The sequence below is a fragment of the Neodiprion virginianus genome, chromosome 7, assembly GCF_021901495.1.
Source record: "Neodiprion virginianus isolate iyNeoVirg1 chromosome 7, iyNeoVirg1.1, whole genome shotgun sequence".
Taxonomy (NCBI): Eukaryota; Metazoa; Arthropoda; class Insecta; order Hymenoptera; family Diprionidae; genus Neodiprion; species Neodiprion virginianus.
This window is the reverse complement of record NC_060883.1, coordinates 16778132-16799617: the sequence shown is the minus strand read 5'-3', so window position 1 is coordinate 16799617 and position 21486 is coordinate 16778132. Positions and strand designations below refer to the sequence as shown.

The window sequence follows — 21486 nt, the reverse complement described above, 5'->3', positions numbered from 1 at the left end:
TTTTTGATTCCACCTGTTCCCTGAAATATTTTTAAGTCTGAAGAAAATATAAAATTTATTTATTTACTTATTCCAAAAATAGTACATGTAAACAAATGATCGAAATTCATTTGTTCTTTTTTTTTGGAAAAATTTTTCCTTTTGTTATAGCATCGTTATGAGGCCCATTTTCGTTTGTAGAAGCCCGATTCTCATCCCTGAAAAATATAAGTTGGCATTTGAACCGTAGTCAATCGGTAGGTGATTTGAAATTACGAAGACACCTGACCTATACAATATCTAGGTCCCTCGCCAAAAGGTAGATAAGCGTAACGGTGCCTCTTATTATTATATATTATATATTATATATTATATATTCTCTTCGTTGAATCGCGCTGGGTTAAACTTTTCTGGATCAGGGTATATATCGGGATCCCGATGAATCCCCAGCACCGGAATGACTATTGATGTACCAGTTGGGACAAAAAAGTCGGTTCCTGGTACCTCAACTTTCTGGTTGCACTCTCTGTTGAGAATTGGAACGGAGGGATATTTTCTCAGTATTTCTGTAAAGATGAGGAAAGCCACGAAAATATTCGATTGCACATCCGTCTACCTAAATGTTACTAGAGTGGCTGCAGTAATTTGTTTTCATTAATAATTTATACTGACCAGATAATACTTTGTGAAGATAAGACATCTCGTCGATGCTTTCGTAATTCAAACCTGACAAATCATCAAAGTTTCGAATGGTCCGAAATCTGACGCCCATAATTCCGAAAGTGCATGAATAAGAAAATTAAAAAATCTGAAACACCGTAAATCTGAATAATCGAAGAATTTCAGTTCCGTGAATTTTTGGCTTGGTGAAATTTCACCATTTTCATATTTCTTTGTTTCGGATTTTCGATATTTTTACGTCCGGAATCCTGGTCATTCCGATTTTCGGTTTTTCTGATTTTTTACACCCACTTGTTGAATAAATTACGCTGTGTGAGTATATTTTGACTTTTGGAATTTTAATTTATTGTTACTTTATTTTTCGTAATTCTTTTCTATCGAAACTTTACATTTTAAAGCTTTTCTCTATCGTAACTTAAATTTTCGAAACTGAGCAATCGGATTTCCAACCATTCGAAACTTTGTTGTTTCGTAAAAGTTTGATTTCTTCATTTCAAGCTTCGACACCAAATACCTTTCGAAGAATTCGGAACTTTGACCCCGCCCCGCATTATAATAAGCAATGATTGTACAAAATTCAAAACAAAGCCAATTTGTGATCCATTCTATAATCTAAAGCAAGAAAACCCTTAACGCATCATAACAATATGTGCAGCATATAACAGTGTCATCATAAAACAAATCTGTACGGAGATAATGAACTTGCTTTGCGTCCCAAATAATCGTAATACGAGGCGATATTGTAAGCTCGTGATCCACTGAATGATTTATAGTCATTTTAACTTATTTTTACATGTACCTGTATACTTTATGCAATTGGAACAATTGTTATAAGCTCTTGATACTCAGTTTGTACTGGATATCAATCCAAAGCTTATTGAATATAATAGACTGAAGCGAAAATGCAGAATTGTGAAAAATTGACATGCCTCTAGTGTGCAAAATTCGGAAAAGTTCTTCACTTAACACTTGTGGAGACTGGCTAATTTTTGAGACATTAACGATTTTCAAGTCGTCAACATTACTAGTTGAATATATTTTTACAGACTTCATGAGAACCCTTCGCTTTTTTCATGCGGGCTGGAGACTGTTAATAACAGAGATACTATTATTTTTTTTCAATTTTTTTACTTCTCACTTTTTATATTAAAATTTTAGTGTGTTTTTCTTCAAAGTTTGAATTATATTTTTTTGATAAGTTACTGGTGAGACAATAAGCAGTAAACAATTTTACTACCAATATTTGTTAAAACCGATAGATTAATTATCCACGAATATTATGTGAAATGTATAAAGGCAATATGTGAAAATTCAAGCATCAAGCATTTTTTTCAAATTCAATCGTTTACCATTTGGTACTGTACATTGAAGCCAAGTAGTATCAGATTAGTTACAAGTTGAACACTTTTGTATTACGCTAAAATGTTTGTTAATCTTTACTATCTCGGATGTGAATTGTGTTTTGAAAGGGGTCCTTTTAAATAATCGATAAAAAGATATTTTACTGTGACCAACTTCGTCGAATTAATTCTAATATATATATGTATATTATTACATCTAGGGGGAAATCTGGGGAGATTTTACTTCCTTCAAGGTTCGTTTTTTGCTGTTGTAGCGTGGCGCTACTGGCTGTCACAGCATGCAAGGTCCCTAGATTAGGAAGGTCACGCGTGTTCCAGTTTTTCTGACTATAACATGGGCAAAAATGTTCTATGCGCGTTCGCCCAAAAAATATCAAACTTACATTACCGCATTAACTAGTTTTGACCAATCTTGCTCAATTTTTTGAGGTTAAGCATTAACGAGTTGCGCCCTTAGTATCCTGACGTGCACGAAATAAATAGAACCACGTATATATTTTGAGGTTAATCATTGTGACAGGTCAGGAATTAGAACCACACCGGGTGCTTTCTATTTAGAGCACAGTGTGACAAATTTCTATTGTAAGCGGCCAATCCGGGCAAAGAAATAGACCAGAAATGTTTACTCTGTGTCATATTGTGCACTAAATGGAAAGCATCGATTGTCATACGAAACTTTTGGCGCATTCTCACTAATGTGTGACCGTGCACAGCATCATTGCGCTGGCCGTGAAAATTCAGCCTAAGTGTAGGGCACTGCCATTACCTCCACGCTTTCAGCGCCCTGCGAGATACGTCAAACACAGCTAGCCGGCCTTAGAAATTTTTCGTCAAAGGTTCGAAGCATCGAAGCACTGCGCGATTCAGGGATCCAGCAGAGATCCGGCGAATTGTCAGTGCATCAAAGAAACAGTATCTGGGAGTCCCCGTGTTTTATTCTCCGGTACCACTTCCCAAATCGTAAGGAAACGCTTTCCAACAATTGAATTGTACAACTGTTCTCAGTAATATATCGTGTACTTGAAAATTTCTTCTCATTGAAGTGATCAAAATATTTTTGTATTTCTGTATGGTTTTACTAGTTGTTTTGCAACACGAAAATCTAACCTAACCTGTAACGTCGATTCGACTATATTTGTTTTCAAATCTTCAATGCTTTTTGGTTGTTTGTCTCAACAGAAAAGAGGTAAACTGAGGTTTTAATAATAATTTAAAGTTTTGTATTAGCAAAATCATAATCAATAACTAAACTACCGGTTTATAACAGTAGTCGCTACTTCCGAAAATAAGTAACATGAAAAATAAAAAGTCTGATGTTTCCAGCAGATTTTGCTAATTAATCTTTTACCAATGCCACCCATTAATTTACGTCTTAGACTCGTAACAACATTGAATTGTAATTGATCTAAAATATTTCTGTTTCCTTAGCATCATGGTACAGCCAATCGAAGAATTTTCAGCCAGGCCATATCAGATTGATCTGTATGAGAGAGCCGTCCAGTATAACAGTATCATATACTTGCCAACAGGGGCAGGAAAGACATACATTGCTGTCATGATCATAAAAAAATTAAGCGGCGATGTGATCAAGTAATCATTTATTCATTGTATTTTATAACTCCTCCTCCGCCATCCAGTTCTTATTCTAGACTAGTCAGTCCTGGTCAGAACCCATTTTTAATAATACAAGTTTCAACTCATTCTTAAATATAAGTCACATTATGACATGTACTTTCATAGTTTCAATTCTACTTGTCAATGGATTATTGTACATATATTAGTTTACAAGTCACCGGTCTAACTTTATAAACAACTGATCCTGCTTTTTGCACAAATCTATGATTATTCACAGAGTTTAGCATGAGCGTTTGGCGATGAAATCAATCCATTAATATTTTCTAATGTAATTCACTTATATCTTATGTATTTTTTTTCTGTCATTTATTGATTTACTTATTAATTCATTTTCTAGGGCTGAAGCTTACTAATAATTCAACGATTGTTTGCTTTTTTCTTAGGCCTTACAGTGTCGGGGGTAAAAGAACAATTTTTGCAGTGAATACTGTTGCTCTGGCCGATCAGCAATTAAGATACTTACAAAGACATACTCATTTAAATTGTAGCAGTTACACAGGCGAAATGCAGGTTGATTATTGGAGCAGAGATAAATGGTTACAAGAATTGGAGGACAATCAGGTATTAGTCAATATAAATATTATCTATATTTCCTGAAACTTTGTAATACCAGTAGTGTAAATAAAGTATTTCAATTGCCATCAATTGATGGCAAACAAACTTTTGTCATCATTTTCAATGAATACCGCAATAATTAGACAATTCAATTTCTAACCAGCATTCAGGTATTTTCTTTCATTTTCGCGATTATTTGCAACACATGGACAACAATAAAGTTCAAATATATGTACAATGAAGCTCAAACTTTTTTTTTCTTTAAGAAATTATCTGTTTAAAGAACATTTAATCACTATTTTAATGTCTGCAATAGTTTTGAGAGTTATCACAGTTAGTCATTCCAAGGTGGTTTTTATCTCAATTTCCTTAATGCAAAGGACCCTGCAATCGTTTAAATTCAAGATGATTTTGTGCACATACTAATATGTCGTTATCTCAAATTATTATATCAATATTGATGTTGAAATATACTTGCTACTAACCGATTTCCAGGTCCTCGTTATGACTTCCCAAATATTCCTTGATATATTGAATCATGGCTATATATCATTGAGCCAAGTAAATCTCATGATTTTTGATGAGTGTCACCGAGCTGTGAACGACCATCCGATGCGTTTGATAATGCAGCGTTTTAAGGATTGCCCAAAGGACCAGCAACCAAGAGTCTTGGGCCTAACAGCGACTCTTCTGAACGGCAATATCAAAGTTGCAAAGCTTGACGAGACGATAACAGTAAGTTAACAGAATTATTTATATAAACCTACTCTGTGGATTTCTAGTTTTATTTTATGCTTCATGTTTTATAAATGTATTTTCAAAGGATTTAGAAACTACGTTTCATGGAAAAATTATCGCTGTTGAATCATTGATTGGCGTTAGAGGCTATGCTACGAACCCTATAGAATCTATAGTCAGATTCAGTCCACCGTTAAGGCTGACAGTACTAGAATCGACAATGGCACGATTGATACAAGCCAGGGAGATCCTGAAAATAGTAGAAATAAAGATTGATCATGAGATGATTAACAAAAGTGATAATGTTTTCAAACCTAAGAGCAAATCGAACAAATTTCAAAACGTTTTGAGTGATCTGGAAGAACACGTGAAACTGATGGGTAAAAAAGTCTTATAGTTTTTTAAAGCTATCTTTCACGTCTATTGCTCTATTCTAAACCCTTACATCCTTATCACACTCACCAATGCACATTGAATTTATTTCAGGTATATATGGTGGAAGTAAAGCAGCGCTGTTACATACCATACAACTTGAGTACATAAAAAAATCTATTAATAATCAGGTATGTATTAGCGATCGAATAGATAATTAGTGAATATAATTAAATGTATTTACTACTGACAGTGAATTGTTTCAAACAGTTGATAAGCGGGAAATTTTACTGAATTTATAACTCAAGGATATTAATTTCAGGAAACTGTTTTTGTGATTGATTACCTGATAACAGTTTTAACCAGTATAAGGAAAATAGTTGAGGATGAAATGGAAGGTTACGAACCCAATGAGCAGATAATGAAGTGGGTGATAAAGCTATTTACAAGGCGAAGGCATAATGTCAGTCACAAACTTTGTTTATATTTATGCAAAATAATAGGCTTACATAACAGTATTAGGTGTTAAAATATGAATGAAAATTTTCAAGAAATTCCAAAGTTTACCAAAGAGGCTATAAATAATTAATCACCTAAAAAATTGACCAATTTTTAGTATTTAGATGTCGATAACCCATTATTCAATTTGATTTGGATTTGTTTTATTCAAAAGTATATTCGAATCCAGCTTCATTTGGGTATTTTTTTTTTTTTTTTTCCATTAGAATCAATTGGTAGGAAACCTTTGTATTAACTAACGACTACCATTTCATTCGGTAGCATATTTTGTATTGTCTACGATATCTCTAAAAGGGATTTACCTCAAATTTGAAAACAGTATTTTCAGTTAGTCTAATGTCTTTGCCATCGTCCCATTTTTCTTTAACCATATCTTTTGTTGTTAACTAATTTAAAAAACTGGACATTTTTATTTTTTTTTGTTTTATCAAAAATCAAATTTCGAATTCAAACGGTCGCCATTTTATTGAAAAAAAACGAAGACCATCGAATCTTGACAAACAAAATAAACTATCCAAGAATACTGTCTCCAAATTTGAAGTAAATCATTTGAACCATACTTTTATATATTATGGGCACTGCAAAACATGTCACTGAGCGTAATGGTAGACTTTGATTGTCAATTCAATGCTTCTTATTAATTGATTCTTATAAAAAAAATGTAAGCGAAGCACAGGCTACATATATTTGAAGAAAATACACCCCGATTGAATTGAATTATTGGTTGTGAATTTATGCAGCTTTTCAGATGTCTACTGCTATATAACCCATTAATTCTACAGTTTACATTGTTAATTCAGTACTGCAATTGTCAAGAAAAATTAGTAAAATTGATAAGTCTGACATTACGCTCTTCTCTTAGAATTCTATTTCGTACTTTTGATAGTAATATTCAAAACCGTAATTATTCATCACAACCTTTACGAATCTTATAGATTTTCATCTGATCAAGTTCTGAAATTGTTCAAAGTTTTCCTGGATTTCAATAGGGAAAAGTTGGATTCACAAAGATTTTGTTGCCTTGTTTTTGTCCAACGACGATTTACAGCCAAAGTGTTGTACCATGTATTAAGGGTAAATATGCTGATTTGTTTTCTATTTTAAACAGCAATCAGTTATTGTGCAGAATAGAACATTTTTTAACGTGTTTCACAATATTCGTTTCAGAATTTGCACAATACAAACGAGAATTACAAATTTTTACTTGCTGAATTTATGGTCGGGTTTTCAGCTAATCCATACGATAGCGCCAGAGAATCTCTCTGTCAGAGGAAATGGAATAAAGAAGTTTTACACAAGTCAGTGAAATGATTAAGTCCAGTATGATTATCCAACATTTGCATGATCCAGTTCAACTCACATGCTGCCATGTAAATTCAATCGAAGTTCGTGTCGTATTCAAATGAATCGAACGCTAAATTTTTGTAAACAAAAATAATGTAACACGCGTGAAAGTGAATGCAATATTGAAACAAATTTAATAATTTTCAAGATTAAAAAATGGTCAAGCAAACTGCATCATAGCGACAGACGTGATAGAAGAGGGAGTCGATGTTCCAGACTGCACTCTGGTTGTTCGATACAATTTGCCAATGGACATTAGATCATACATACAAAGTAAAGGGCGAGCACGTCATGCAACGAGTAAATATATCATATTAGTTCCCAGCAATGACGATCAATTTGCACCGAAATATGCCAACTTCAAATTAATTGAACAGAAGTTGGAACAGGTATGTATGAACCTTGTGCAAATTATAATTAGTGTAATAATCATCTCAATTTTCATTGTCAGTTCCTAATTGGCAAATCGCAATTCCGTACTGAACCAACTCCCGAAACATTGGACCAAGATTTATATACTAATGAAATAGAACCTTATGCCGTCACAAATACTAATAATGAAATTAGTGTTGTCACTGGAACAAGCGCAATAAGTTTAGTGAATCGCTATTGCTCTACATTGGGGAATTCACACTTCGTTTCTCTAACTCCAACGTGGAAATTAAGCAAACTGTGTTCAGATACTGGCGATCTAAAATTCCAGGTATTTTATGGTATACACAATGGAGCAATTTCTTATGGCCAATACTTTTATTAATTAATCTGTATGACTCTGCAGGTCAGTTTACAACTGCCGATATTATCTCCTTTGAAACAAATAATTCTCGGAGATCCTATGCCGAGTATAAAGCTCGCTAAACGCTCGGCTGCCTTGAATTGCTGTAAAGAATTGCACCGTATCGGTGAATTAACGGACAACTTATTGCCTGTGACAGTTGATCTGATTTTAGAAGACGTTGACTATTTGTTTCCGCTATGGATAGATGAAGAAAAAACACCACTATCACAGCCAGGAACGGAAGCCAGGAAACGGCTACATGAACTCGTAGTATGTAAAAATGTTACAGCACTGAAAAACTTTTATCGTTAGAGCCAGCAAAGGCAAGAAATCTACTTGTGCGCTTGACTTGAAAAATTTATTTACAGTATCCCGAATGTCTCTTCTCTGCTTTTCCCATGCCTGACCAGGACTTGTATCTTCACATATTGAATATCAAACCAATTTATAGTGTGCCTCAGGATAATCGGCGCTTAGTATTTTACAACATTTTATCAGACTGTACTGGATATGCTATTTTATCAACAAAGAGAATGCCGCAGGTATGCACAAATTTAATTGGCAAAAACTACAAGATTTTAAGTGAAAAAATTTTCACCACAGCTTTCAGCGTTTTCGATATTTCTCAATGTTGGGGAGGTGAATGTCAACGTTGAAGTTAATCACACCAAACTGCAATTGACTGCCGACGAAATAGGAAAGCTCAGATGTTTTCACACAATGATTTTTACAGAAGTAATGCCAATTATCAAGCCCTTCATGGTGTTCGACAAAGACAACTTAGACAACAGTTTCTTGATTGTACCAGGTAATACGATTTTTAGTTTTCTTTGATTAGAACGCACGACTCAAAACTTAATCACTTCTCTGATCTATGCTTGGCTTTTACTGTTTTTAGTTGACCATAAATGGGAGATAAACTGGGAAACTGTTGTGTCCAACCACAAAATAGAGCCCATAAAGCCGGAGAAACCAATCTGTGTCAGAAACGTAGACTATGAACTTGCTTTAGTCAGGCCAAGCTATAGATCAGCAAATGTATACATAGTTACCCAAATTTGTGAAGATAGATTCGCTGAGTCGAGTTTTCCCACACTTGACTATTACTCATATGTGCACTATTTTAAAAGCAAGCACGATCTTCTTATTGAAGAAGGGCGACAGCCTCTGCTTGAAGTTAAAGCCATTTCGACAAAACTAAATTGTATCAGACCACGGTGAGTTATTATTCTACTTGCGTAAAATCGTTATATTCAATTCTAAGATCAACACATTTGGATCTTTACTTCAAAAAGGGGATCAAGTGCTGGATTAAGTAAACGAAAGCGAGCTGATTTGTCTGAAGATTTCGAAGAACATTTGGTACCAGAGTTGTGTGTCAGATTTGAGTTCTCTTCTTTATATTGGCTCAAGGCGACCACCCTGCCGTCCATTATTCATAGGATTTCACAATTGTTGATTGCTGACCAACTACGAGTAACCATTGAAGCCGATGTCAAGTTGGGGTTGGCCAAGTCGGATGCTAGACAAAAATGGAAGGATTTCAGAGTCTCAGAGAACACAGTAAACATTGTAGATAATGAACCTTTGCTTGATACGTCCTCTGATGATTTGTTACCCGAAACTGTGCAATCAAGGCCTGAATTAACAGGACCTGAATTTGATGGTAAGAATAATTTTCACGGCGCGGTGAATAAGTAGAAAATCAATAAACACAGGTCTTATATGAAAAGAAGCACTTGAATCCTTATCCAATTGTATGATGTATGGATTTTTTTTTTTTATTAGTGTTGGATTCAGAGTCAAAACTGTACTCATGGACCAAGAGCCAGGAGCCTCAAGATATTGAGCGAAATATTGACGAGATTCAATTAATTGACATAGATTACTACGAACGTTTCATGTCCTCTTCTTCTCAAGAAGATAGTGATATTCTGGTAAAGATATAGGATAAAGTATCACTTCACTGATTTTATCACATAATTATTACATGAATCATATCTGCTTCTAGAGAAACAATATCAAAGCTCGAAATCATATGAGTAAACCAGACGTACAAGTACCAAAAATAAAATTACTCTACCAAACTACACAAAATGGTCCTGATCAAGTCTCTATAATGGAAGTGAGTGTTCACACTTAAAAAGTAATATACATATATATGTATAAATATTAGGGTGCTTTTTTTTGAGACTATTTTTTTGGGACTATTTTTTTTTCGCTTACGACCTGAAATGTTGGAAATGCTTATTTTGGGGGAATTTTTTTTTAAGCATTTCCAACAAAATTTCAGGTCGGGAGCGAAAAATAAATAGTCCCCACAAAAAAAGAAACCCAATAAATATACGATTAATACAGAAGCCTGATGAAAGTTTTCTATGAATTTCACAGGCATTGACTGCTAAAATGTCGCATGACGTGATGAATTTAGAAATTCTTGAAACGCTTGGAGATTCATTTCTAAAATTTTTTACGTCATTATTTTTGACGGACACGTTTCCCACTTTTCCGGAGGGTCATCTCACTTCGATTAAAGGAAAAATAATTGGTAATCGTAATCTTTATTACGCTGGTTTCAACAAAAAATTACCTGGCATGATCAAGGTTGAGGAATTTACACCCACAAGCAATTTTATTGCACCGGCTTATTCAGTACACAGAAAATTACAGGGGATACTGTTGCGTGCAGAGGTATGCAAATTATTTTCTAAACATTCATTACAGAATTCTTTTCAATGTGCTTTATCATCATACCCATTTATTTAAAGTGCACTAAATTTTTCAAATTGTTCGCACACACTATGTGGCAAAAATTTAGGGAGAAGTGACAGTTTTGATCGGAGTATTAGAGAAAAGATTATATATCATAACATTGAAATTCACTGACTTAAATTGATTACCATTCTGTTCAAAATTTTTGCTTAGGTATCGCCAAACATTTTATACAATTTGAGGATATCGAAAGAAGAACAATTGTCTGGGTATCTAAATAGTAACACTATCGAGGAGATTCAAGATAAAGTATGTGGATGGGAAGGTGGAGACGCTCAATCTGGTTTAGAACATTTTTTGTGCGTTCAAACCGTGTCTGACAAAACAGTTGCGGATTGTGTGGAGGCCCTTATCGGAGTATACTTGCAGGTAGCGTTTTACAATTTTTCTTCAACTTGAATAAAAGTATAACATCTCGATGGAAATAGTGAAAAATTTTATGAGATGAGATTTATGAAATTTTCGTAAGTTCATGAGATTAGTATTAACAGTCATGAAGTGTTAAAAAATTGTCAACTTTACAACTTATGCATGCAATTTAATACTTGAGCTTGCTCTACCTTAGCTAACAAATGACTCAGGGCACGCGAGATTTAAAAGTTTAATTTACAGAGCACAGGCATCGAGGGTGCTGCAAAACTTCTACAATGGTTCCAAATTATACCATGCGAAATTCCTGTTGAAAGCATATTAGGCGGAGAGCCCAAGAACCCACTTATCGGCGATGGGAACCCCAATATGCATATGGCATGGGCAAGCACACTTGAAGAAAGAATAGGATACAAATTTCAAAATCGAGGCTTTCTATTGCAGGTAATGAATTGATTTTGATATTTCTTTCTTAATCTTGATAACCACATACAAAATTTCTTGTAAATATTCAATTTTTTTTGTTCCATTTATTACGATTTGTAATAATCAATTTATCTCACAATCCAATTTGTTCCACAATCTCAAATTTGTATAATTTTTACAGGCCTTTAGTCATTCGTCTTATTCACCCAATGTTACGACAGCTTCTTATGAGAGGCTGGAATTTTTGGGCGATGCAATATTAGGTGAGAAAAATAATGTTCTATCACACGGTAATTTCATTGATTAAACAAAATTTTGAATTAAAGTCGTACTGATTTTTTAAGTTTTTATTATAAATCTTTTATTTTTTTTAAATGGTGTGCTACTGAATTTTTCTCTTTCCATTTGTAGATTTCCTCATCACTGCTTACATCTTCGAAAATTTTGACAATCTGTCACCTGGGCAACTTACGGATCTCAGATCAGCACTGGTTAATAACATCACTTTTGCTTGTCTAGCGGTTCGATACGGATTACACACATATCTTTTGGCGTATTCTCCGCTGCTTATTGATATGGTCGACAAATTTGTCGCATTTCAAGAACAGAGAGAGCATGCAATAGATGATGAGGTATTCATCGTGAATTATTTGTAAATTGGTGATGTCTGCATGATTGCGTTATCGGCTTCCCGAATTTATAAATTTTTCGACTATTTGGAAATTATTATTTTTTCAATCTATTTCTGTAATATCAAATTTTCAGTTAATAGCAATGAAAAACTGGCGGTAAAAGTGTTACATTATTGATTATTTTTTACTATGTAATGCTATTGATATTTATAAATCAAGGTATAGTATAACCTGGTTAGAACTAATAGTAACTTGGATTATAAATTGTTATTCAAAGATCAAACTTCTGTGGAAACTTTTTTTTATTGTGTCGTTTAACGTTTAATGCGTGTATATTTTTACAGCTATTGTACGTTTTATTGGAAGAAACTAGACACAGTATGGCCGAATTTGTTAGCGTACCCAAAGTTTTGGGTGATATTTTTGAGGCATTGGCTGGAGCCATTTACCTAGACAGTGGTAAATCGTTGACGAAAGTTTGGGGAATATTTTATGCCTTAATGCACCGCGAAATTGGTGCGTAGCAAAAAATTGCTGCTTCAATTTGAAACAAGTTAGTTACTAAAAATAAAGTACCATTGATAAACATTGAAATAAAATTTCTTTACAGATACATTCAGTAAAAATGTTCCAAAGCAACCTGTTCGAATGTTATATGAGACACAAGGTGCTCACCCGAAATTTTTGTAAGTATGATTGCATTAATATTGTGCATTCACATGCATTGAATCTTTTAATTTATCTTAAAATAATGCTATTCTCAGCCCTGCAATTGCCCTTGATAATAAGGATACGATTATGGTACCACTTGAGATAACAATTTGTGGTAATAAAAAGAAAATTATTCATGGATTTGGGAGTAATACAAAAGAAGCTAAATGTGCAGCTGCCAAACAAGCTTTGAAGGAGCTGAGACGCAGGTAATGAATAGTGATGCGGAACAACATGCGTTATTTGAAGCCGTTTTCAACCCCTTTTTACTTTTATTTATTCAGGAATATGTAGTGTGCATGTAGATTGCTTATCCGCATGCTTCCCACGTAACATTTCGTGCATGAATATATAGAAGACGAAAGAAATGAAGTATAAGAATGGAGAGAAAAACATAACAGAAATAAGAAATTACCTCCAAAAACAGGTAGGACCAAGTGTGCCTATGCAACGGTATTATGGTATCTATTACGAATCGAAATATCTATGTACTTTGAAAGCTTCGCTAATTATAAATACATAGACACTAACGAAGTGGGGCATCTTAAATAATCTTAGATAAAAATCAAATAATAACGATTATGGATTTTATAATTTTATTTGTAACTTCTAAGATTTTCCAAATATATTCCTAAAAAGATCAACGATACTAACTCAGATTTATTAAAAATTTACTAGGTAATTAGAGAATCAATCGCAATAAATGAAAACGCAAAGCATGACCTATTAAATTGTGCAATTTTTTACGTTTTATATACAGAATTTTTTTATTACTAAATGGGTATTGTGTGAGGATAATGTTTTTTGTTCGAACTTTTGTTATTTATATTCAGCTCGACGATACCCGCTTGAATTTATAGCTTAACGAACCCATAAGTTTTTAGAATTTTTTTTACATGTAACAGTGCAAGCCGTTTCAAGGTTACGATGCGACTATGCTTAACATTTGGTTTTATAGTATACTACAGACATGGGTGCTATTGAGAATTCAAATTTTATTAGATTTATTTAGCTTTGTAATGATCGTTTTATATACGAAACTTAACCAATGAACTTTATATATTTAAATTTCAATTACATAGAGAATATCGTACTTCAAATTCAAAAATAGATTTATTTTACGATATTTTCAATTAATTGTTTGAATTTATTTCTAAACATCTTTATGTTTGGACAAACTAAATAAACAAATGTATGTTTCAAAATCATGTATTTAGATAACTAAGACAGTTTTTTTTTTACTTTCAACTATAGTTTCAAGAAAAACTGATGTAAGTTGTTATGTCGATCTTCCATCGATATCAAACCTACAAATTATTGGAAACAAGAACTCCAAATCGAAAAAATTCAAACATGTATGTTTGCTTGTTGAATCTTTGTGTAATAACAACTGAAACTTCTGTGGAACAAAATAGTTTTTTTTATTGTTTTCAATCGTACAGTTGAAGTAGCTTAAAAAAATTTAAACTGTAAAAATCATACATCTTCAAGATATTAATGAAGTTGGTTAGTTATCTATTCATTCTATTAGCCTAACACAGATATTTATTTCCTACGATTACATTGTAGGCATTCCAGTATTGAATTACGTCTATATCCAGAGTAACGATCGGCTTTTGTATGTACACATGCAGACTAGTTGTTAGTGACCGATGATTTGAAATCACAATTTCATTGGCTCATAATTTTCGAGGTGAAAGTTATTTTGTGGGTAATTTTTACTTCAAAATGAAAATGCCTATAAATTTATTCAACGCCTTTTTACCACACTTATCTTTCACCCAGAATTATGATGAATGACTGGGGCTTTAAATGTGATGCAGAAATATATTATTGTCAAATTTTTGTATTGAATGAATTAAAGAGTAAAATTGATATCAGTTATACAAAAATAACCCAAGTTATGAATAAGTAATTTCTTCCTTCCCGTAGTGGGTTCCTCAATTTCAAAGACCCAAACGGAATTGTCCGCAACAGGTAAAGTGAAACTAAACATTTGTAAATGGTCCTAGTCTCATTTCCCAACATTGTAAAGACACAATTCATCCTGCACCATATCAATTTTCATTGCCTCGTTTTTTTAGCGATGGTTTATCGAAAACTTGTTTCATTCCAGCAGCTTGGTTATTGTGGAATTTTAAGTTTTGAGCGGTCTCAGAAATCCATGGTGAATCAAACTGCGTTGTGTCTTGGTCTACCAAATGTGTGTACTTGGTTCTACCGCTACGCCCAAAGTTTTTCACTTGCATTACTTTCGGCAATATAGTTTTGTCGAAATGATCTTCCAACGTTGCACCAGAGAAATCTCGTTTGAAAATTGTATCGTCTTTGTCCAAATAGAATGCACCGCGATGGTAGTACTTCTGCAAAAACTTGTACTTTCCTTTCGCTGCTTTGTTCGTTACCAATTTTGGGTTTAGACGCAGTTCCTGACGACGCTCTTCTTCTGTCATATTGCGAAGTCGCTCTATCTCCAACCGTTCCTTTTCCAATCTGTTGGATAGAAAAATAAAGGGTTGAGTTGGCTTACAGTGGTAGTCATGAGACTGAAATTTGTAACAATAATGTCGCGATGATATTTAGGAAAAATATCCCAACTTTGGGACTGTCAGAAATTCAGTGAACCGTAATGAGGTGAAACATTCTTGTATTTCACGAAAACTTCTTTAGTCATCTAAACATTACAAAATAGTACTTCTTTATCAATATTTCGACGCGTTAATGTTACTAAATTCAACCTTATTGGTAGTTAGACTTTTTTGAAAACCCAGGCATTTTTATTTTCCGTTTGTCGAAATTTTTAGCAGTATGGTTTTTTCAGTTTCAAATTAAACGAATTCCCAAAGATATCTTTAAAAGAATGATTTGAGTGGAAAATATTCTTGAGTTTACGTACTGTTCTCGTTCCTCTCTGTCTCGTTTTATTCTCTTCAACTCGCGTAGTTTCCATGCCTCATATTCCACTTCGTCGTTCTCATCGTCGGTGCAAACATCGTTTATGTTTCCTTCCTGATCTACTATAGTCTTGCCAGTTTGGGTTTCTTTTCGTATAGCGTCTTCTACCATCTAAAAATAACCAAAATCAACATCAGCCGAAAGATTCACAATTGTCAAAGTGTGTAGTCTAGTTTAGCTCGATTGTTTAATATCTACTTGGACGAAAAGTTGGTAAGTGAAGCTTGTCGTTAGTGAACAAGAAAGAAATCGCAACATATAAAGTTTCTCTTTCCTTAATACATTGATAAGGGGTGAAAACATGTTTAGAAAGGATGAATATCAGTTTCCAAAAGGATTACCCTCAATGTCTGCCTTTTTCTTTCCTCTGCCATTTTCTTGGCTTCTATTTCGGCCTGCTTTTGTTTCATAGCTTCCTTCTCTTTTTCCATAACAGTGATCCTATCCTTTTTCCGGACGAAAACAGGTTTCAATCTCGGTCCAGTTTCTTCCTCAGAATCGGTGTATTCTTCATACTCTGAGCTATCTTCGGAGCTGTTGGTTCGGAGCTTCTCCTCATCTTCTTCATGAAACATTTCCTGGTCAGCTTCTTTCTTAGATAAAACTCGCTGTTTCAACGCGTCTCGACGTCTTTCAATTTCAGAATCGGACAAATCTTCATCCTCCGAGGAATCTGAGCTCTCCAATTTTATCCTTTCACGCGTTCGCTCAGGCTCAGTCTCCAATACCTCAGGTTCGTGAATGTGTCGATGCCTTTCAACACGAATTTCTGTATCGACCTCCTTGTGCTTCTCGATTCTAGTTAAACGCCTCAGCCTAGGATCATCCTCGTCCCTCAGTTTACCGTGTGACGGAACAGGGATATCAGTTACAGTCTCTGATTCCTCGAGAGGTTTGAGTGTTCGCTTTTCCATGAAATCTTCATCCTCGGACTCTTCATCCGAACTCGCCATAGGCGCATAATCGGGACGTTTACCGGACACATAACGATGGACCTTAACCTTTTTCATCGACAATTCGCCTGAAAATATTGAACGAAAATTGAATGCATATCTTCAATTGTACAAAACTTTATGCCTAAATTTCATAATAAAGTAAGCTTTAAAACGTATGCAACTTCTTGGGAGTACAGTAAACAGGTGTCTCACATAATAAATCAGCTCACCTTTGTCATTTTTAACGGGCACTGCACCCGCGGTACTTTGTATGCCCATGGGTGCTGGTGCCAACGAGTTATTAGTCACAAAATAATCCATCATTGTATAGAAATTGTTTGTTTAACCGGTCATCTACAAATGCTGTCGTATGATCGCAATTCACAGCAGCTCACGGTGTGCGAGTCAATAACATGGACTTGACTTCACTCCCTACTCATCTCTGCTTCAACCAGCTTCAACAACAAAACGCCATTTTACCAGCCTTGTCATTTGGTTCAGCTGTTGGTTGGTAACCTTGTGATATCCAGATCTCATCGCTGGTGGTTCGTCTTGATGTTGACAGCACTGGCAGATTTTTCTATCTCTTTTGCACTAATGTTTTTATAATTAGTGAATTCTGTTTCACTCGCAGGGAATGTTCAGTGCTCATAGGATATGTTTGGAATCGCATCAAATACACCCAGCAACGTGCCCAGTCCAATATCAGTTGTGCCGTTACCATTGTTACCGACAGAGGAGATAATTCGCTGATCAATCGACTATTGTAGGTAAGCAATTCATCTGATCGACATTTCTAATGCACCATCGACCGATATTTGGTAAATCATTTGAATAAGCAATGAATAAAATTCAGTGTTATCAAACATCCAATGTATCGGACACGTTTCGAGAATTCGAATACATATTAGAAGGCTCATTTTGACACAAATTGTGTGAGAAACATCGAAGTAAACAAATCTTCTATGGCTCTATTGAACACAAGAAATTCAGCGACTACCAATAGACATGTGCTCAGTTAGCGAAGCAGCGGAGGCATTGAAGCGTCTAAGCTGTCGAAGAATAAAAATAATGTAGTTGCAAACAGCGTTCGAGGAGTGTTCGAACTTATCAATTGGTACGGATCAAGTTCGAGAATTAATCCAAAGATAGTGCGGGTAGTTCTCACAGCCTCCCGAACCACGATCGTTTTTCGTTGCTCAGCGGTTTGATAGTAGTGGAAAGGGGGCGAGCGAAAGTTTCTGACGATGAGGCTCGGCGGCTGACAAGATATTATAGCGGGTAGGGGAAGTCGTTCAGTTACGTCGTGAGAAACTAGCCGTCGAAGGGAAGGGAAGGGCTGCCGGCGGTGTCGGCGGGATGAGGGGGCGGAGCTGAGCGGAGAGGAGAGGGTTTGGAATGGGTCGGAATGGAAGACGACGACGACGACGACTAGTAGCACCAGTCCGAGAAGAGGTAGCAAGCGTAAAGCCGAAAGGCAAAGGTCCATCGAAGCCGCGCTAACGCAACGTAAGGAAGCATCGCACGAACTACAAAACTGTGCGTGGTTCGCGCAACGATCCAGTTGTTACGAATAATTTACAATTAGAGTTGTCTTCGATCGAACGTGTTTCGTTATTTAAAATTATTGTGACGCGCGCACGCGTTCTGCCGCACAGGTTTACCTGATTTCCTGCTAAATATTGTGTGTGCAAAAATTTCAAATAAATACGTATGTACCTGCAATAATCATATATTTTGTTTTTCTCTCTTTCTCTTGTGTTTCTTCTTCGCTTTTTCTCCCTCGTTTTTCTAATCTGCCTTGTTTAAAACTGTGTCAACAGTCGCGACGACGTGAAAACTAGAAAGGTAGGAAAAAAAGGGAAAAGAAGCAAGGCTGTTTACAGAACAAGAGACTGAGAATTTAATTCAAAATCAAACTTAGGAAAAATCTAAGTCCAAATAGGTTTTTCATTAACGTGTGGTATCATTGTGAGAAATAGTGTGTGTAATTCACTTTTGTAAGTGCGTCAGGTGATGACATTGGGATCGATGTAGAGTGCCCTATTCCAGTCTGGATTTGGATAAAAAAAACAAAATCAACACACAAGGAGGGAAGGTAAATAACATCATTGTATACAGCAACAAAAATCCAGGAACGCCAATTTTTCACCTTGGTTAGGTGTCATTTCCAATTTTGAATGTGAGTAATTTTTCATCCTGCTCTCCCCTGTGGATTGTTAATAGTGACAATATCAATTGACCGCACATTAAAAACGATGAATGGCGTCAAAGATGAGACATCTCCACGAATTCCATGTTTTTTACACGAGATTATTTTGAAGCCGCACGTTTATTTCGGTTGGCAGTATGAATGAATTTAGCTAGGCAGCCAACCTTGTGTGGAAAATTCCCTAGTGAATGCCGGTATTTATAGATCATTCTTGTCAATTAAGATCAAATTAGTTGCTCTCACATATTAAGACTGAAAAATGATATAGCAAACTGTTTGCAAAGCGTGTTATGCCTGCAACTCATTAGCATAAATTGCATTTTCGAAGAATACAATTTCTGGTAGACTTATTATTGTTGCGTAGAACAAAAACTGTTTTTGCATATTTATGTTTAGAATTGCGCTATATGCGAATTTTTCGCTTCAACGACACATGGTTCTGATTGTCGCTAAAATAAGTAATAATTTAACAGGATCGGTAAAGACAGACTATAGCATACCTTCAGCTCGATTGTTTTTCATACTACGTTGCTATCACGTGACGAACTTCAACCTGATTTTTAAAGATCTTGTACCTACGGTTTTCTCAGCTAATCAATAGAATTCCTTGTTTCGCAACAATCAAGAATAGATTTATATCAAGAATAGAATCAATTCGTCCACTTCCCACAAATTCTCACGTGTGATCATGTTGTGTGCCAACGTTGCCGATTCGCTACTTTCATAACGATTCTTCTACCAACGAAAATGCTGAATTTCACATTCTCCGTGTCATTCCACAAATATCGGTGTTAACGTTCATCTTCTTATTCTTTCGGATCTAACATTTGATCCCCATATTAATTTCCAACATATTATACTTTATTTTCTATTACGACCGGAACCTTAGGAATTTATTGTTAGCAATTTCCATGTTGGTAGCAGTGTAAGCGCGACTCGGCGCAGCGAAGTATGGCCAACGTAATGTACAGATCATCCCTTTTCAACATAATCGGTCGGTATATTATTCTCCGTCCCATTGACATGCGAATGTTTGTAAATATGTAGTTGGCATTCCCATTTTAGACCTTGAGGATGCGCCGCCGGTTGCCGTAGCGAAAGGGAGAAGAGGGGGGGGGGGGGGGTGAGAGTTTCGGCGTGGTGACCGCTGCGACAATCCGAATGACAATCCGTTCTATATATAATAACTCATTGTTAGTTATTATGACTGTTGACGATGAGAGAATATCAGTCATACCTTTATACATACCTGAGTATAATGATATGCGTAATAATACCTGCTGTAGATTTGAAAATCTCATTTTCTGTTCAGCTAGCACCGTGTTGTACTTGCACCGTTGTTAGGGACCTCGATTATTTTGTAGAGTTACGAATTATTGCTACAAATCTCGAGATCGAGTTCGTTATTAGCGTTAAAATTTCTATCTAATTTTCAAATCGGCTGCAGGGTTTAAACAAAATCTGTCCGAACGTTTTCCAGGTACCTGTTAAAAACCGGTTTAAATTTTTTTTCTATCAGTAATCTCATAGATACATACACCTCTCCAAATTACAGCAATGCTATTCATATTTTGTTATCATAACTGCGGGCCGAGTTCAGTCGAATCGGAGTACAGAGCGAGCAGAAGCGAAGAAGCTGAGACGGCTAAATCTCTCTCCCTCTTCTTACCTCTTCGTAGTACGCATCGGTACGCGTATCTCCTTTGAGACAAGACTCATTCGAACTCCACCCCCCCCCCCCCCCACCCCACCCCCCTTCGGTGCCTAAGCAATCGAAGCATTCGAGATATAGCTGCATTTCTGTGTATAGGAGTTTTCGACCCTCAGGGAGTCAAATTTCAAGTCATTCTTGTGCTGCATAGCCGGCGTTTGGAAGAAACGGCAGAATCTGACGTTTTTTGCGTTTTCTTCAAAAACTGCTATCGATAGATGGAAAATAACTTGACCGTCGCGTAGAGCGGAAAATTCAACAACGAATTATGTCCTCATATGTCGGGAACGAAATCGGATTAACAGATTTGGAAAAAAGAAATCCTACTTATCGACGGCATCTGGGGAATTTTGGTGAAATAATATATTGTCTCTTAATTTGGTCAAATCTTTTTCATCTGTCGATAGCAGTTTTTGAGGAAAATGAAAAAATGGTAAAATTTTGCTGTTTTCTTGAAACACTTGCCATGCAACTCAAAATGAGTTCAGAATTGAGTTTCTGTGGGCCGAAAACCCCTGTGCACAAAAATTTACCCATATCCCGAATATTTTTTATTCAGACCTATTTTGACTGGGCTATTATACCGACTTGTGAACCCAACTTTGCCAACAAAAATAATACTTGGAATTACGTCGCAAAAGTTGAGAAGACGGAATAATTGTTGAAAAAATCTCCAATCTTAAAATATGCCAACGATGGTAAATGTGAATAAATCACGTCCCTAATATGTTATAGATATAAATCTAAGTTAATTATAATATCACAAATCAAGCTGTTAACAATTTGAAGAAAGATTTTGTT

General features: G+C 35.4%; 3 protein-coding genes across 10 annotated transcripts in view; 2 read left to right on the top strand and 1 right to left on the bottom strand.

Annotated features, from left to right (window-relative positions):
- Positions 1–2728: 2728 nt before the first annotated feature.
- Positions 2729–14587, top strand: LOC124308692 (endoribonuclease Dicer). 5 transcript variants are annotated; one of them, XM_046771650.1, is made up of 27 exons: positions 2729–2964; positions 3450–3611; positions 4040–4217; positions 4707–4946; positions 5035–5329; positions 5436–5512; positions 5644–5747; positions 6776–6914; positions 7008–7138; positions 7333–7573; positions 7636–7887; positions 7963–8232; positions 8331–8504; positions 8566–8770; positions 8861–9179; positions 9258–9628; positions 9751–9899; positions 9974–10087; positions 10354–10653; positions 10888–11103; positions 11347–11547; positions 11711–11792; positions 11941–12161; positions 12506–12677; positions 12772–12847; positions 12926–13081; positions 13157–14587. In XM_046771650.1, the coding sequence occupies exons 2-27, from the start codon at positions 3454–3456 to the stop codon at positions 13164–13166; spliced, it is 4851 nt and encodes a 1616-aa protein (XP_046627606.1). In that variant the 5' UTR covers positions 2729–2964; positions 3450–3453; the 3' UTR covers positions 13167–14587. The 5 variants fall into 5 exon arrangements, with proteins under 5 accessions (XP_046627606.1, XP_046627607.1, XP_046627604.1 ...); XM_046771651.1 differs by having other exon boundaries at positions 2729–2981; positions 6830–6914; XM_046771648.1 differs by having other exon boundaries at positions 2729–2981.
- On the bottom strand, positions 14273–17257 carry LOC124308698 (microfibrillar-associated protein 1). The gene is made up of 4 exons (XM_046771660.1): positions 16993–17257; positions 16169–16848; positions 15769–15938; positions 14273–15365 (listed from the first exon to the last, which is right to left on the bottom strand). The coding sequence occupies exons 1-4, from the start codon at positions 17084–17086 to the stop codon at positions 14930–14932; spliced, it is 1380 nt and encodes a 459-aa protein (XP_046627616.1). The 5' UTR covers positions 17087–17257; the 3' UTR covers positions 14273–14929.
- A 729-nt stretch (positions 17258–17986) lies between these two features.
- LOC124309325 (spectrin beta chain, non-erythrocytic 1) overlaps positions 17987–21486 on the top strand; it is an 80673-nt gene continuing 77173 nt past the window's right edge. Inside the window, exons 1-2 of one of the 4 annotated variants that reach the window (XM_046772888.1) lie at positions 17987–18473; positions 18768–18860. The gene's annotated coding sequence lies outside the window, so the exon portion shown is untranslated. Of the gene's footprint in view, positions 18861–21486 lie in introns of all 4 variants that reach the window. The other 3 variants (XM_046772887.1, XM_046772886.1, XM_046772885.1) reach the window with 3 other exon arrangements.